Genomic DNA, 16,314 nt, shown 5'->3' on the forward strand with positions numbered 1-16,314 from the left:
TCTATTGGTCCGTTCATCAAGAAATTTTGGCACAGTGTAAGGGACAGTTTGTCTGTTCAAATTATGTAGTAAACTAAAAATCGATAAAAATGGAGATAAGTGTTTTTCATAGGACAGCGACAAAATGTACTTTCCAAAGTGCTTGAAGTAAAGCATAGACAGATATCGACAATTCTCTTCAATATAAATCTCATTACAAACATTACAAAAATCTGCACTCTAAGCAAAAATGGTTCTTTGACTATTTTCATATTAATGTACACATCAGTTTACACAAGTAACAATAGGTGAGAAAGTATACACAAACTAACATTATTTTTAACTAAATTATATTTTTTGTTATTTAATCAAGATGAACATAGCTTATTATTATTATTAACATCTGCTACAAAAGAAAATGCATGCAATTTACATCCAGTGGGCAGCAGTACCACTACCAGGGGAATGCTGGCCAATATATATTTATTTATATAAATTTATTTATTTTTGCCAGGTAAAAATCCTTTCAACATATATTTCATAGAGGTTTGGCTAGTTTTACCATATCTCTCTCAAACTTACATACATATTCATAAAATATTCGTAAAAAAAAAACTGTCCCATGGGGGAGCCCATCACTCAGCCCACTACTAATCCATCACAGTACAGCTCTGTACAGGAATTTATGGACTCTCAGCTGGTGTTTGGAGTCTAACAGCATTTTAAATGTTGTTGCTTCCAAAAAGTAAAGAATTTTTTTTTTCAGTTCAGTTTAAAAAATGATGCACAGAATATTATAGAAGCTCTGCATGATGATACATTACCATATTTGCCTGGAAAGTTTAATATGGGATCTAGCTATGCCCTTGATCTGTATCAGCTTCAGTGTATTGAAAGTTTAAAGTATAAGGTATACTTTATATAAACATATTATGTTAATTTATATATTATAGTATAAGTAAATATATAAGTATTAAGATAAGTATTAGTCTCAAAAACAGTGGACCATTAAATCAAATTAAAAGGAAAACTGTCATTGTATAAAAAAGACACCATCATATGCAAACAATCTGATTAAAAGTAAAAAAAAAATCTTACAAAAAACATGGTTTGCTAAAAAAATATAATTGTGTTTTTGAAATCAATATAAATTAACACTTATCAATATTTTCTTACAGTTTTATTGGCTACAGTGTCTAGTCCACTGAAGGACACATAACATAAATGTATCAAAATAAAAACAATATGATGAGTAAAAGCATGCCAAGTTAAATAATGCACATTCATTTTGACCATAAAGTGAAAGATTTTTCTAACCCATTGATGACAAAATCTTTTCTGGTACATTTGTAGAACAAAACCCCAGAAATATCTGAACCAGATAGATAGAAATAAGAGAAGATGACCAAAAGCATACCCTACGTAAACATAAACCATACTTTTCCCCATGTTAGGCAGTGAGCCCCTCTCTCAACTACAGAGAGTTGCTAAGACTGATTCCTCATCACATCTCAAAGTCTTTCTGATTTGATAATAAGTCAGTCTATGCTACAGTTTTTTTCTTCTTCATTTGGATGGTCTCATAGGCATCTTCAGCATGAGGTGCAAGACCCTGAGAGAGAGAAAAAGAAAGGGAGAGAGAGAGAAAGAGAGAAAAAAGGATGTGGCATTAGTGGCAATTCTATAGAAACTCTACAGGCCATATACTGTGTCTGGTAAAGCAATTGAAAGCAAATTATCAGAAAATAAATGTCTGGAACTCAAGAGGAGGTTTGATCAAATAACATGAGGTTTAGACTTTTGCTACAATGCAGTTTGTTTTTCTGCGCTACTCGGATCACTTACCAGCAGCAGCGGTGGAAACCAAGGCATGAAGCTTGTGGTTAAATACGCGTGGTTGACCATAGTCCAAAAATTACACTGAAGCATTAAGATATGATCTAGACTTGATGTGTACACAGGCTACACACACACAGTTGCAATTTTGTAAAGTTTTTAGCCTATTAGTGACAAATATTGTCTAGATTTTTCACAAATACAGTACTCCACAGAAGTAGGCAACCAAGAGTTTTGGCTTAATGTAATTTATTGTATTTACTTAGGCAGCTCCACTGTTTAGAAATTATTTTCCCCCTTTATTCAATTTTGCTTTCTTGTATTGATTCTGGCATGTATTTCATCTTTTTGCACCTAAAGGCTCTATCGTACACTCTGTGCAAGGCGCATTGCGATGTTCATTGCTCTCTCACACCCCACCAACAGTCTATTTTTACACCTTCCGTTTCTGCAGTTTAAAAAGTGACAAAGCCTGTGAATATATCTACGCTAATGGGCACGGTGCTTTGGAAGTGAGGTTAAAATTGATTGAGTTAAAATTGCTGGCGAAGCGCTGCGCCAGTAAAATAACAATCCACCATCAAAGTCAGAGTGCACCTGACTCTTTATCAGCAAACATGCCTATTGGTTTATTCCACATTACCCTCAAAACATACCCATGATTAATTAAGAAAATAAGTACATGCTGTTTGCGTGTTTTGAGTAGCACAACACCTTAAATCAAGCTGCGTGCTGCGCATTTGGCAGCTTGCCAGGGCCCTAAAATAATTTGTGTACAAAGGAATATGAATTAAAGCCACCAATTGCTCTCAAAGCAATGATGTCTGTGAGAAAGCAGGACATTTGACTCTAGTGGTTAGATTGCTGGTCGGGCTAAAACTAGGTGAAATGTATGAGGCGTGCTGGAGGCAGAAAGACCTGACCAATTCAGCGGTGTGATAAAGTATCTACGGTACACAGAGAACAAACTGAAACTTACCTCATAAACACCCTCTCCTTCATCTTTCTGTAAAAACAAAAAGAGTTGTGAGAATGTGAATGTTACACAGGTATCACACGTCTTAGATTAAAAATGTTGATCTAGAATCCACTTATGTCTTTCATCTAACACTGGAACTATATGAGACCATTGTATTGTGAGGTATTTAATCAATTTAGGCTTGTTCCTGCACTCTAAAATTATAATCATTATATTGTCCTATCCCCTCACCCATTCAAATCATTGAACTCAGGTTCCAATTATCTTTTATGGCCACAGTTGTATAAAACCTATTCAAAAGCAGTGTGTAAGACTGGTGGAGGAGAACATGCCATGATGCGTGAAAACTGAAATTAAAAACCAGGGTTATTCCACCATATGTTACTTTCTAAACTCCTAAAACTATATTAATATGAACTTGTTCTTTGCATTATTAAATCTTTTTTTTTATTTCAGCCATTTCTCATTTTCTGCAAATAAATGCCTTAAATGACATTATTTTTATTTACAAAATTGGGAGAAATGTTGTCTGTAGTTTATAGAATAAAACAACAATGTTCATTTTACTTAAACATGTACCTATAGATAGCTAAATCAGAGAAACTAATTCAGAAGCTGAAGAGGTCTCTTAATTTTTCCAGAGCTGTATATTACACAGCCAACTGTCAGTGATATAACAAAGTGGAGGCCATTGGGAACAAAAGCATCATATTCTCTCAATGTAAAATAACAGAATGGGGTCAGCAGATACTGAGGCACAGAGCGTGCAGAGATCACAAACTTTCTGAGAGTCAATCTCTGCAGACCCTCAAACTTCATGTGGCCTTTAGATGAGCTCAAGAATAAGAATAGTAACGCAACAGAAATTTTTGCACATGTCTTCACTGTGATGCTATATGAGAACACTACTGTACACTCACCAAGAACTTTATAAGGAACACCTGCGCTAACCATTCATGCACTAAATATAATCAGCAGTTCATTTAGATTCATTCTCATGGGCAATTATGATTAGATGGCAGTGTCAGAAATTGGATTTAACAGCAGGATTACATGAACCCAACCTAATTTGTGTCAACAGTCCAGACTTGTGAATAGAAATGCCACAGTCTGTTTAAGTGTTTTTGCTGAACATGTGCTCACATGCCATCATGACCACAATTTACCATATTATTAAACTGTAGCTACAAAGCAAAATCCCTCTCAGTCTGATTTAGTGAAAATGACAGCAATGTTCAATGATATTTAAAGAAACAATCAGTTATAAATGTGAGCGTGAGTGTGTGAAATGGCTACATAATTCTAATTTCCAAGCATTGGATAGGGATTTCTGCCCCACCTGCTCCTCCCCATATTAGCATTAGCTGCTAACTGCAGCATTAGCACTTTCGTCATTGAGAGGTGAGTATATCTGACTGTAGCCTGCATGTTTACCATTCTAAAACAAGCTACATAGGACTCTGGGTTTCTCAGTGTAGCGCTGTCTTTTGGCATGTATCACTAACCGCGGCTAGTGCTGCTGCTAACCGTGGCTAGCGCCACTGCTAATCATCGCTAGGGCTGCTACTAACTTCACTAAAATGCTGGAAATCTAAGCTTACTGTAAGTAACCAGAAATGCTTCACTCACCCAAATAAATCGTTTTTAGGAGAGAAACCTCTGTAGATTAATACCCAGCACTTGATTTTGAAATGTTTTTTTTTTCTTTTAAGTTACTACAGAAAATGTCATCCATGAAGGTTCTTTAAGGATGTTCCCAGTCTATGGATCTGAATCCAACAGAACAGCTTTAGGATGTCGCAGAACAGGAGATTCAAAGAACTAAAAATGTCCTGATCTGCATGAATTGCATAATTAATTCATGTCAACATGATCCCAAATCTCAGAAAGGAATGTGTCCAACATTTTGTGGAATCTATGCCGTTAAGATTTAATAACAAAAAGAGATGCACCACCCAGTGTTCATATAATCTTCCAGTGAATGGAAATAGAAAAACAATATTAATAAATATATATATTGTATGACAATCTGTGACACTGTATAAAGTTTTGAAACTAATGAAGGATGAATACGTTTCTCTGGACTAAGCTTTTAGATATAATCTAGATATGTGTCTATTAAAAAGTGCTTCCGGCATCTGAAAACAAGATGAGTGGAGATATGCACACCATCTAAAGAGCAAAGGGGATTGGAAAGAAGATTATACTAAAGAAGATTTAAAAAAAAGATAAACTGTCAAGAGTTTCTAAAAGTAACATTTCACATCCCCCAAAAATGTTGCTCAACAAACCTCAATAGAAACCACAGAAAATTGAAGCTCAAAGGTATACTGCTAGTCGCAGTCAGGTGGCTTATGTTCCTTTACAATTAATCTCACATTAATATAAACAACCCCTAGGTCCTATTTTTATCTGAGGTCTTCCTTCCTCAAACACTGAATGCTGTGGAACAACACAGTGGTTATCTGTATTTAATCTTTTATAAAAGTCATGTTAACTCATTAAATTAATTCCAATTGAACATGGCTAGAATAAATAAGAGATAATACATTCCACTGTTTTTTTAACAGATGGATTTTTAGTTAGCACTTTTAAGTTAGGTTTTTTAAAAAAGTAGTTTATCACAAAGATGGCTCACCTTCAGTGGCAAGCAAGCATCTCACTGAACACTCTCTCTATTATACTTAATCACAGCCTCACACATAACTTTTCAAGCGATTTCACATCGCAGACTTATTTCCAACATCATTATAAAATTGTGCAACTTATAAAAAGGTTCCCTACAGTGACATTTAAAAAGTGTGTCCCACAGTGTACAAAACCATTTATTTAAGCTAATAATTATTAAGGACCTGAGGTGTTTCTTTTGTTGTGATGTTTCTATTCAGAAAGCTAACTTTGCTGTGTAGTACACTGAAACAGTGTTATGAAATCAGTTGAGTCTTTCTAGAGTTAGAGGGCATTCTCATCATCTCGACCGTTTGGTGAAGGTGCTCTTTTTCACCACCTATTACTATTACCTATTATTAAGGTCAAAATCTTTGTATCTCCAAAATGTCAGTCTTACAGTAGAGGGAAAAAGAACCTTCATAACATTCCATGAAAGTTAATGTAAAAAGTATTTTTTTCCCACGTCATTCACATTTCGCTAAAACAGAAAATAGAGACACAAAGTGCATGATATGGTCTATAATTAAATTCATTGTGAATTTGATCCTGAATTACAGACAATATCTAGAATGCAATTTCTAGACTGCAGATTTATTTATTTTTTCTAGTCAGTCAACTGGGTGATGTCATGTTGAATATGTTTAAAGCTTAGCTGCCTAGCTATAGCTTACTTATACAATCCTGAGAGCAAAGAATTCTAAACAGTGAAAATATACTGTTCTCAAAAGTTTTCAATATTTTTACATTTTTCAATCTAATATAACTGAGATTTACCTTTAGCTTCCTTCCTTAACTTAGCAGCTTTATAAATCATGGAATCGCAACACAATTTAACACTAAAGCACTTTTGGAGAGTTTATATTTTAAAAGAGAAAAATGGCAAACCACACAGACAATTTTGTATTAAGATTCTATGTTTTTTTTTTTTTTTTACTTTTGTATGTTAACCTACAGTAAAGTAGTTATCCACAAAGATAATTCCTTATTAAAATTCTCAGGTTAGGAATTATTTCATTTATAACATTTGTATGTTAACCTACAGTAAAGTAGTTACACTGATCAATATGGTTTAATGATCTATTGATTTTATTACTAAAATATTTAGTAATATTTCAGTTACTAAATTCCATTTTCTCCTCTGCACCATCAGTATCATGAATCCACATCAAAATCTGGTTTCCATCTAGAAATTATCTAGATATGGCTACAGCTTCAGCGCACTCTAATCATCTCGATCATTTGGAGAAGTTGGCATTTTTTTCTAGACTCTGCATTCTGAAAAAAATTTGCAGTATTTAATTTAATCACAAGTTGTAAAATGGACCGTGTAGATTAACATTACGTGAGTTTTCTCCAGCACCAATCAGAAAGCAGCTGTCTTCATTTAGATTAATCTAACCACGGTTATATCCACATTTTTTTGTACTAACACACATTTTTGTGGACAAAGCTTTTTTTTGCGCTCTGTTATTTCGAAGTTTCTTGCACATTTAATAAAACAGCATGATAGGAAATATCAGTAAAGAGATCTAGTTGCAGTCTTGTACATAGCCTTGTAAATGACTTGCAAGAAATTCAGAGTAATAAAAAAATTCTCTTTGGATGTGAGAGTGTCAGTCTTTTCAAAGTAATTTTTATAAAAGTCCAGTGAATGGTTGGCATTACTCTATAATGCTTTTGTGAAATAAGATCCTGAGACAACAAAAAGATTCCAAAAAACTACATTTACTTTCTGGAAACAGTGGAAAAAAACCTGTATAATAAACATAAACATAACCACAGACTCCACTTTAAATAACTCAAAGTAAACAGTGGTTTACAGTACGTAATCCACACAACCAAGAAGTAGAACAGATCATGTGAATAGATTCTAAGACTAATGCCTCCATTCTTGTATAACAGCATAAAAACCTGTTGCTTTCTTATATGTTGAATTTAACTTAAAATGATTAAACATTAGTACATGGTTCTCATTATGGTTTACTTTTATGCAATATTTTAAACTCTGCAAATAAGCAATAATTTATTATACTATAAAAAGTGTTGATCCTCTGGAGATGTTTAAAATGCTTATTAATTACTTATTAATACTTTATAATAAAATAAGGTCTTATAAACCTGACATATAGTAACTTGTTTTAATCAGACTGTTGACCTGTCAGTCTATTACCACACTTAATTGGGTAACATTTTACAATAAGGGTCACAATTAATAGCACTTATGACAGTAATAAAAATACACATATTGCCTTAAATAATTATTAATTGACACTAGTTAAGACTATCGAACATGAATATTTTTTATGCTAAAGAATGTTGTAAATAATAATTAACTGAGACATAGTTTCATAACTAGTGTCAATTTATAATTATTTTATTATGTTACATTTTATTGTTATACGAAAATGTTTCAGAAGGTAAATTGTGTTTTTTGTGCTATTTTTTTTTTTTTTGTATATTTTGTGCTTTTAAGAGGTTCTAGCCAATGCAAACATTATATTTAGCATCTGTATTTTGTCGTTGTCTGTCAGGGTCCGGAGTAAAGAGAAAGTAAACTGAGTTTAGATAAATTAGTATTGTCAGTGTGAAACTCCACTGTGCAGTCTGATTAAAAAAGACAAGAGTACTCATTTCCTATTTAACTAGTTCTTACTTCTTGTTTCTTTTCTGTTGTAATACCAACAGGCGACATCTGTCTCTTTCATTAATGTTGCTGAGAAATCACTTAACACTTCAGTTAAGGTCAAAGTCCTTGTATCGCCAAAGTGTAAATCTTAGGAAGAACCTTCCTAACATTTAATGGAAGTCAATGTAAAAAGTTTTTTTTTTCCATTTCATTGTATTTCTGCACATCATAACATTTTAAGACAATGTAAAGTACAACTGTCACATTCACGTTTTTTTTTTTGCATGACATGGTATATATATAATATATATATATATATTTTTTTTTTTGACAATTTCTAGAATGAGGCAGATTTTAGAAATATTTTCCTGTCAGTCAACTGCTTGTCATGTTGAATATGTTGAAAGAAAGCTTAGCTGCCTAGCTATATTTAACTTATACAATCCTGAGACCAAAGATCTGACCAGTAAAATATACTGTTGTCAAACTGTTTTAAAAGGGTTTTACATTTTTTTTTATTAAATAATCACTTAATCACTAGGGTTTACTTTTAGCTTCCTTCCTAAACTTAGCAACTTTATGAGTTTGGAATCATGAGACATTTTAACATTAAAACACTTTTGATCAGCTGATATTTTAAAAGACAAAATTGTCAATCCACAAAAACAATTCTGTCTTAAAATTCTCAGTTAGATTTTTTTTTTACTTTTGTATGTTAACCTACAGTTAAGTAGTTAGATCCAAATGGTTTAATGATCTAATGATTTCATAAAAAAAATCAGAAGTAATATTTCAGTTACCAAATTCCATTTTCCCATCAGCATAATCAGTATCATAAATCCACACCTATAATGTAATTTCCGATCTAGATATCATCACTGTTGTATAATCACACCTGATTCCAGGCAAACAGTTTGAAGTTACTGTATTATCAAGATCTCAGCACCGACTATCAGCTTCAGATACGTACAAAATATGAAAGCGCATCACAGAGTGCTGTCTGTCAGTTTAATTTAATATTTTATTCATGAATATCTTACCTTTATGTAAGAGCTGTTCTTTGCATTTTCGTTCAGCAACTGTGAAAGTGAAAACATCACTCGTCATTGAACCAGTATGATTCACTAAATACTATAGCACCAAAGAATGATTATAAGTAAGTGCAGAAGAAGTGGATTACAGTGCGTACCTTCATTCTGCAGTAAAGGACTGTAAGGACAACTCCATAGATGAATAGAACGGCATCCAAGACATAGCAGATTTTGGGTTCATCTAAAGCAGCTGTGAAAAAAATAATAAAGAGGTGGCAAAATTAAAGAATGCCTATACCAAATGGTTGTTCACCCTCTAGTTATAAAATACTACTACTGCTACAAATAATAATCATTAAAAAAAAAATTAATAAAGTACTTACTATTAGTAGTAATAATAGATATTGTTATTGTTAAAAAAATATATATAAATAAATATATATATATATATATATATATATATATATATATATATATATATATATATAATGTTTTTCTAAAAGGAACACAGAAAAGGTGCCCAGCTGAATGGATGGATGAAAAAATAAATAGAAGCAGGTAAGTATGGCTGTGGATTAGAACTTGAACCTGTCCTGATAGAGTAAATGAAGTGTAGAGGCTGTCAGACAAATCAAACTCTAGGCCTTGACTGTGGACGAAAACGAATGGAAGAAATGAGGGATGAAAATAAAACAACAAATAAACGAGTGCAGGTTAAAACGACAGGTCTGCACTGAGACTGCATATCCAGAATAGTGCGTATGGGTCAAGCAGAAGTACAGTAGATAGATTGGTGTGAATTTTCACCCCATTTGCTCAAAAAGCTGAATCACACAATCAGATCACATGATCTGGATTTGGAACACAGTCTTAACTAAAAAAAAAATGCAGAGCAAGTTATGCCGTGAAAATCTGGAAAAAAAAAATCAGAACAAAAGAAAAAGGAAATTGAAAAACTATACTAAAAATACTAGTTTGCAGTAGTAATTAAACTTAAAATATAAATTACTGTTCCTTGCAAAATTTGATTGTGATTGAGGTATGATTCTGCCTGGAGACAGTATTTAAGACTCCAGTGAAATAAACACACACACATACATTCACACCAGAGAATTTTAGAGTCATTTTTTCTGGGCAATTTAAAGTATCCATTTTACTTGATCTGCATGTTTTTGGACTGTGGGAGGAAACCAAAGTCCCTAGAAGAAACAACACAGACACACACAGGAGAACATGGAAACTCCACTCAGAGAGGGACTTGAACCCAAGACTCCAGCACTGGGAGGTAAATGTTCTAACCACTAAGCCATCATGCTTCCATATGCCACTACATATGGCAGTAATACAGGTGTTCCTATGCAGACGATACTGGTCCAGTCATCCTGGGCCCAGCTAAACTCCAAGTACCACTGCTGGTAGCTATTTTACAACTCTGCTAACCAACTGTGCTACTAGCACTGGCTTTAAATGGGCTAATCTCAGCACTAAACCTGAACCCTGAAAAAAACAAGAGACCATGTAAAAATTATGAGTTTCTTTGATTTTACCAAATTGAAAACCTCTGGAATATAATCAAGAGGAAGATGGACGATCACAAGCCATCAAACCAAGCTGAACTGTTTAAATTTTTGCACCAGGAGTGGCATAAAGCTATTCAAAAGCAGTGTGTAAGACTGGTGGAGGTGGAGAACATGCCAAGATACATGAAAAGTGCTTAAAAACCAGTGTTAAAACTTTATGAATATGAACTTGTTTTCTTTGCATTATTTGAGATCTTTTTTATTTCTGCCATTTTTCATTTTCTGCAAATATATGCTCTACATAACAATATTTTTTTGGAATTTGAGAGAAATGTTGTTTATAGAATGAAACAGCGATGTTCATTTTACTGAAATATATACCTATAAACAGCAAAGGAACTGAAACTGAAGTGGTTACTTAATTTTTTCCAGAGCTGTATATCCTCATGTAAACTATACCAACACTCTGTGTTAATTCTGTCATCTCGGCTGTTCATATCAAATTTTAAACTACTGTATCCTTAGCTACATTCCTTAGCTATTTTCTTTGAGTATTAATTGTCAAATAAAGGGTTAAGTATATTGGTGCTGTCTCACACATACACACACACAAATCCATGTATCTCCATTTCTGTTTAATATCACAATATATAATTTGAAAAAAAGAAAGAAATCATATATTGAATATATTTTTTTTACCACAGATTTCTATTGTGTTACTATATTGTAATAATGTGTTTAACAACGCATCTTCTGCTGTTTCTTTTCTGTAAGCTACTTTAATTTGCCATCAAATAAATTTGATGTGACAAACAGACAATCAGACTGAATATTAATAATGCCTCTTCTATAACCGCAGCTTTCTTGTTACTGTGAAAAGTTGGTATGTAGAACTGTTAAACATTTGAGTTGTGAGATGTTGATAATGACAGTTTTTTACTGCTTGTTAAATTTAATACAGGATTTCGTGCCGCGTTACAGAGTCATCGTGTCCACCACAGACCAAATAAATAAAAAACGTAATTAAAATAAGTGTTACATTTTTAGTGTGCAAGAAATTTGTGAAATGATCTAAATCCTCTTAAACACTTCAGCTATTACAATTTTAGTGAAGGCATTAGTTTCTAAAAGACAAAAACTGTGAAAACTGTGTATGACGGATGTTCTTCTCTGAGCTCTGGTGTTAAACCACAGGCTAAAACTGCACAGGTCACTTTGTGTTTTGCAAAACACAGCTAACCGCTTTAGCCAGTTAGAGTGTGGCTTTTATAAAACTAACTCTAGGCCACATGTTTAGTGTTTATGGATTGTGCGAATAAAACTTAAATCATCACTATTGTTTTGATTGCAACACATCAGTCATTGATTTCTTTAGTTATTTGATTACACCTGTTGAATATCGGCTTATGATTAAAACCAAACTGTAAGTGAATATACATCTCAGAATGTCTAAATCAAACTGTATTCTTATGCACTCGTACACTGACGTATTTAACGTGGCCTAGATTAGGCAGTTAATGCCACTCAGATAGGAACTTGAACCCAAGACTCCAGTACTGGGAGGTAAACATTCTAACCTCTAAGCCAGCATGCTCCCATATGCCATGATATATGGTAGTATTACAGGTGTTCCAGACAATACTGGTCCAGTCATTCTGGGCCCAGCTAAACTCCAAGTATCAGTGTCACTGTTCTGTCTGCACTGCTGGTAGCTAGTTTACAGCTCTGCTAACCAACTGTGCTACTAGCACTGGCTTTAAATGGGCTAAATGTGCATGAAAAGTGCTTAAAAACCAGTGTTAAAACTTTATGAATATATACTTGTTTTCTTTGCATTATTTGAGATCTGAAAGCTCTGCATCTTTTTTGTTATTTCTGCCATTTTTTGTTGTCTGCAAATAAATGCTCTACATAAAAATATTTTTTTGGGAATTTGAGAGAAATGTTGTTTATAGAATGAAACAGCAATGTTCATTTTACTGAAATATATACCTATAAACAGCAAAGGAACTGAAACTGAAGTGGTTACTTAATTTTTTCCAGAGCTGTATATCCTCATGTAAACTATACCAACACTCTGTGTTAATTCTGTCATCTCGGCTGTTCATATCAAATTTTAAACTACTGTATCCTTAGCTACATTCCTTAGCTCTTTTCTTTGAGTATTAATTGTCAAATGAAGTATATTGGTGCTGTCTCACACACACACACACACACACACACACACACACACACAAATCCATGTATCTCCATTTCTGTTTAATATCACAATATATAATTTGAAAAAAAGAAAGAAATCATATATTGAATATATATTTATTTTTTTACCACAGATTTCTATTGTGTTACTATATTGTAATAATGTGTTTAACAACGCATCTTCTGCTGTTTCTTTTCTGTAAGCTACTTTAATTTGCCATCAAATAAATATGATGTGACAAACAGACAATCAGACTGAATATTAATAATGCCTCTTCTATAACCGCAGCTTAGCTGTTTTCACTTGTTACTGTGAAAAGTTGGTATGTAGAACTGTTAAACATTTGAGTTGTGAGATGTTGATAATGACAGTTTTTTACTGCTTGTTAAATTTAATACAGGATTTCGTGCCGCGTTACAGAGTCATCGTGTCCACCACAGACCAAATAAATAAAAAACGTAATTAAAATAAGTGTTACATTTTTAGTGTGCAAGAAATTTGTGAAATGATCTAAATCCTCTTAAACACTTCAGCTATTACAATTTTAGTGAAGGCATTAGTTTCTAAAAGACAAAAACTGTGAAAACTGTGTATGACGGATGTTCTTCTCTGAGCTCTGGTGTTAAACCACAGGCTAAAACTGCACAGGTCACTTTGTGTTTTGTAAAACACAGCTAACCGCTTTAGCCAGTTAGAGTGTGGCTTTTATAAAACTAACTCTAGGCCACATGTTTAGTGTTTATGAAATGTGCGAATAAACCTTAAACATCACTATTGTTTTGATTGCAACACATCAGTCATTGATTTCTTTAGTTATTTGATTACACCTGTTGAATATCGGCTTATGATTAAAACCAAACTGTAAGTGAATATAAAAGCATCTCAGAATGTCTAAATCAAACTGTATTCTTACGCACTCGTACACTGACGTATTTAATGTGGCCTAGATTAGGCAGTTAATGCAGTCTTGCTCGGACCTCAAGCACACATGAAATAAGAAAGGCTTTAGTTTCATTTCATTTCAGGCTTTAAGCCTTTCCTCTGTATGCAGAAAACCTTTATGTGAAGATAAATCATCTTCTAAAAGAGTTCTGTGTCCCAAACTGTATCCCCTCAGTTTACATGTATCCATAAATGTAAAAGGAACCCTTTTATAAACACACCTTTAGGACTGAACAGGACATTCAGTCTGTTCAGTTCAAATCTCACCAATCAAGCTTAAACAGTTTTGTGTGGAAGGCTGTGTGATTTTTTTGTGACACTTTTAGATGTTCTACTTTGGTTTTATTGATTATAAATAATGATTATAAATAAATTAATAAATAAATAAATGGTGTTTTGACAACCACCCACAGGATTTTTTTTTTCCACACCCACTTGGTGTTGTGATCAGTACTGTTCATAGAGATTCGGAGGTTTGCTTTGATTTTATACTTATAACTTATATTTATAATATTTGGACATTTAAAAAAAAGAAACTGTAATAAACTATTATAACTATATTATAAAACAAAACTAATGTTCAAAGGATAGTTGTTTTTTCTATAATGCACTACAAACATAGTAAAGTACAGTTCATAGCAGGGTAAATACTGTAATGATAGTTCAAAGAGTAAAATGTAACTGACACAAATATAGTATAAATATATAGTTATAAATATAGTAATTTATAACTGACCAGATTTCAAAGGAAGATAAATTATAGAATGCATACGAGACAATAAAATGTAGTTCACGTTTACCAGAACTGCAAATATATATATATATATATATATATATATATATATATATATATATATATATATATATATATATATATATTATATATAATTTTCCCATTTGTTAATTTACATTGACTTCCATGAAAAAGTTTATAGATTATTTTCCTTTTCCTATAAAGGTGCTATTTTAGGGGACTTGACATGCAGACAGATAGATCAATTGCTCGCTCGTAAAATCCATAGTGTGCAAATTTGTGAAATAATAGTAAATGCTTAAATTTATTTTATAAATGTTTTTTTTCTGTATGATTTCTTTCTAAAGTTAAAAAGTAATGTACGTATTCTTGAGTGTCGTCTACATCGCAAACATCGCTAACAACTTCAAATAGATTCAACAGATTCAAGTCTAGATCTCATTTCCTCATTTTTTAAAGATAATTCCAGTTAATTTCAAATGAAATTAATAAATCAATGTCCACTTTGTGATCACTTCTGTGTCAATTACAGTGTCATAACAAATACAGACCATATTAAAAATCTGTAATGCTTTCAAAGTCATTTTACTGTTGTATATTACCAGTTACAATGCTGATATGTGTATTATATGTAAAATACCAAGTTATCTCCATTATGGTCCTGCAGTGAAGATTGGTCATTTCCCTAATGATTTTAAACACATAGTTTAACTCATCTAGTAGTTATCAGGTTTAGTTTGTGTTAAAAAAAAAACAGAACTAGGAATCACTATTCTGCGAAAGGGCAAAACTATGGCAGTTAAATGTGGAAAAACATATTATCATTGATGTTTTTGAGATATTCTAATGTCATAGAGGTTCACTTTTACTTATTTGTAAAGCTCTGTGGACTGTGATTATTTCTTAATCTATTTATACTGCTCTTAAACTCAATCTGTACTATGTATTTCTCTGTAACTGAAAAAGCTGCAAAGAAAGGTTTCCTTCTTAAGCTGCTGTGGTTAGGTATTTACTTCAGTCAGAGTAAGCACTGACATATACAACAGAACAAGACTGAGTGGGTATGTATGTAAAACTGGTCATTTCTCATCATATAACCTACATATAGATAATAATACTTAGATTATTGTATAGTCATCAGATCATCATTCATTTCAGGATTTATTATAATCCATTTACATTTGAAATCACTCATATTCATAACATCTACTGCCTGAAAGGTAACATAAACAAAGTAACAACTAAACATCTAAAATGTTAAAGTTAAAGCTGAAGCTGTCTAATCTTACCAGCGCTGCCAAAAGTCATCCAGAGAGGGAAAAGCGAAAAGATGGAGAATCCAGGCCTTTTCATCGTTAGGCTGTAGGTCTTACAGAGAAACAGAACCACAGACTGCGCCGATGGACAGCAAGCTCAGAGGCTTTCAGGAAACGGACGTGAAGAGAGCGTGAGAGGCATGCAAGGGGAAGTTGTGGTTGGCATATGTCCGTTTTAAAGTTTAAGCCAACCCCCGCCTCAAAATGTCGAAGTGAAAAAAAAAACTTTAAAGGTCTATAGATCAGTACTTTTTAAAGCAGTGATGGAAACTTCTTTGCCTGAGGTGTCATTCTATTTGCTCATGCTATTTGATCATGTAGGTTAGCATTAACATTGTGACCACTATATTTGCTAAAAACAGAAAATGACAAGAGTTTCCAGTTAATTAGAAATCTTCTACACTGTAAGCCCAGATAAGCTGAATTTACTTTAAAAAATTTGAGGAAACCTGTTGCCTTAA

The 16,314-nt window shown here is 32.9% G+C and overlaps 1 protein-coding gene across 1 annotated transcript; it reads right to left on the minus strand.

The window, feature by feature from the left end:
- Positions 1-1,144: 1,144 nt before the first annotated feature.
- On the minus strand, positions 1,145-15,999 carry fcer1g (Fc epsilon receptor IgFc epsilon receptor Ig). The gene is made up of 5 exons (XM_007255066.4): positions 15,827-15,999; positions 9,280-9,371; positions 9,131-9,169; positions 2,795-2,821; positions 1,145-1,591 (listed from the first exon to the last, which is right to left on the minus strand). The coding sequence occupies exons 1-5, from the start codon at positions 15,888-15,890 to the stop codon at positions 1,523-1,525; spliced, it is 291 nt and encodes a 96-aa protein (XP_007255128.2). The 5' UTR covers positions 15,891-15,999; the 3' UTR covers positions 1,145-1,522.
- Positions 16,000-16,314: the final 315 nt, after the last annotated feature.

The sequence above is a fragment of the Astyanax mexicanus genome, chromosome 8 (assembly GCF_023375975.1).
Source record: "Astyanax mexicanus isolate ESR-SI-001 chromosome 8, AstMex3_surface, whole genome shotgun sequence".
In the NCBI taxonomy this organism is placed as follows: domain Eukaryota; kingdom Metazoa; phylum Chordata; class Actinopteri; order Characiformes; family Acestrorhamphidae; genus Astyanax; species Astyanax mexicanus.

Coding starts and splice junctions, on each gene's coding strand:
- fcer1g (XM_007255066.4), bottom strand. CDS start 15,890: ATGAAAAGGCCTGGATTCTCCATCTTTTCGCTTTTCCCTCTCTGGATG. Junction 2,822..9,130: donor AGAACAGCTCTTACATAAAG/GTAAGATATTCA, acceptor TTGTTTTTACAG/AAAGATGAAGGAGAGGGTGT. Junction 1,592..2,794: donor AAGGAGAGGGTGTTTATGAG/GTAAGTTTCAGT, acceptor TCTCTCTCTCAG/GGTCTTGCACCTCATGCTGA.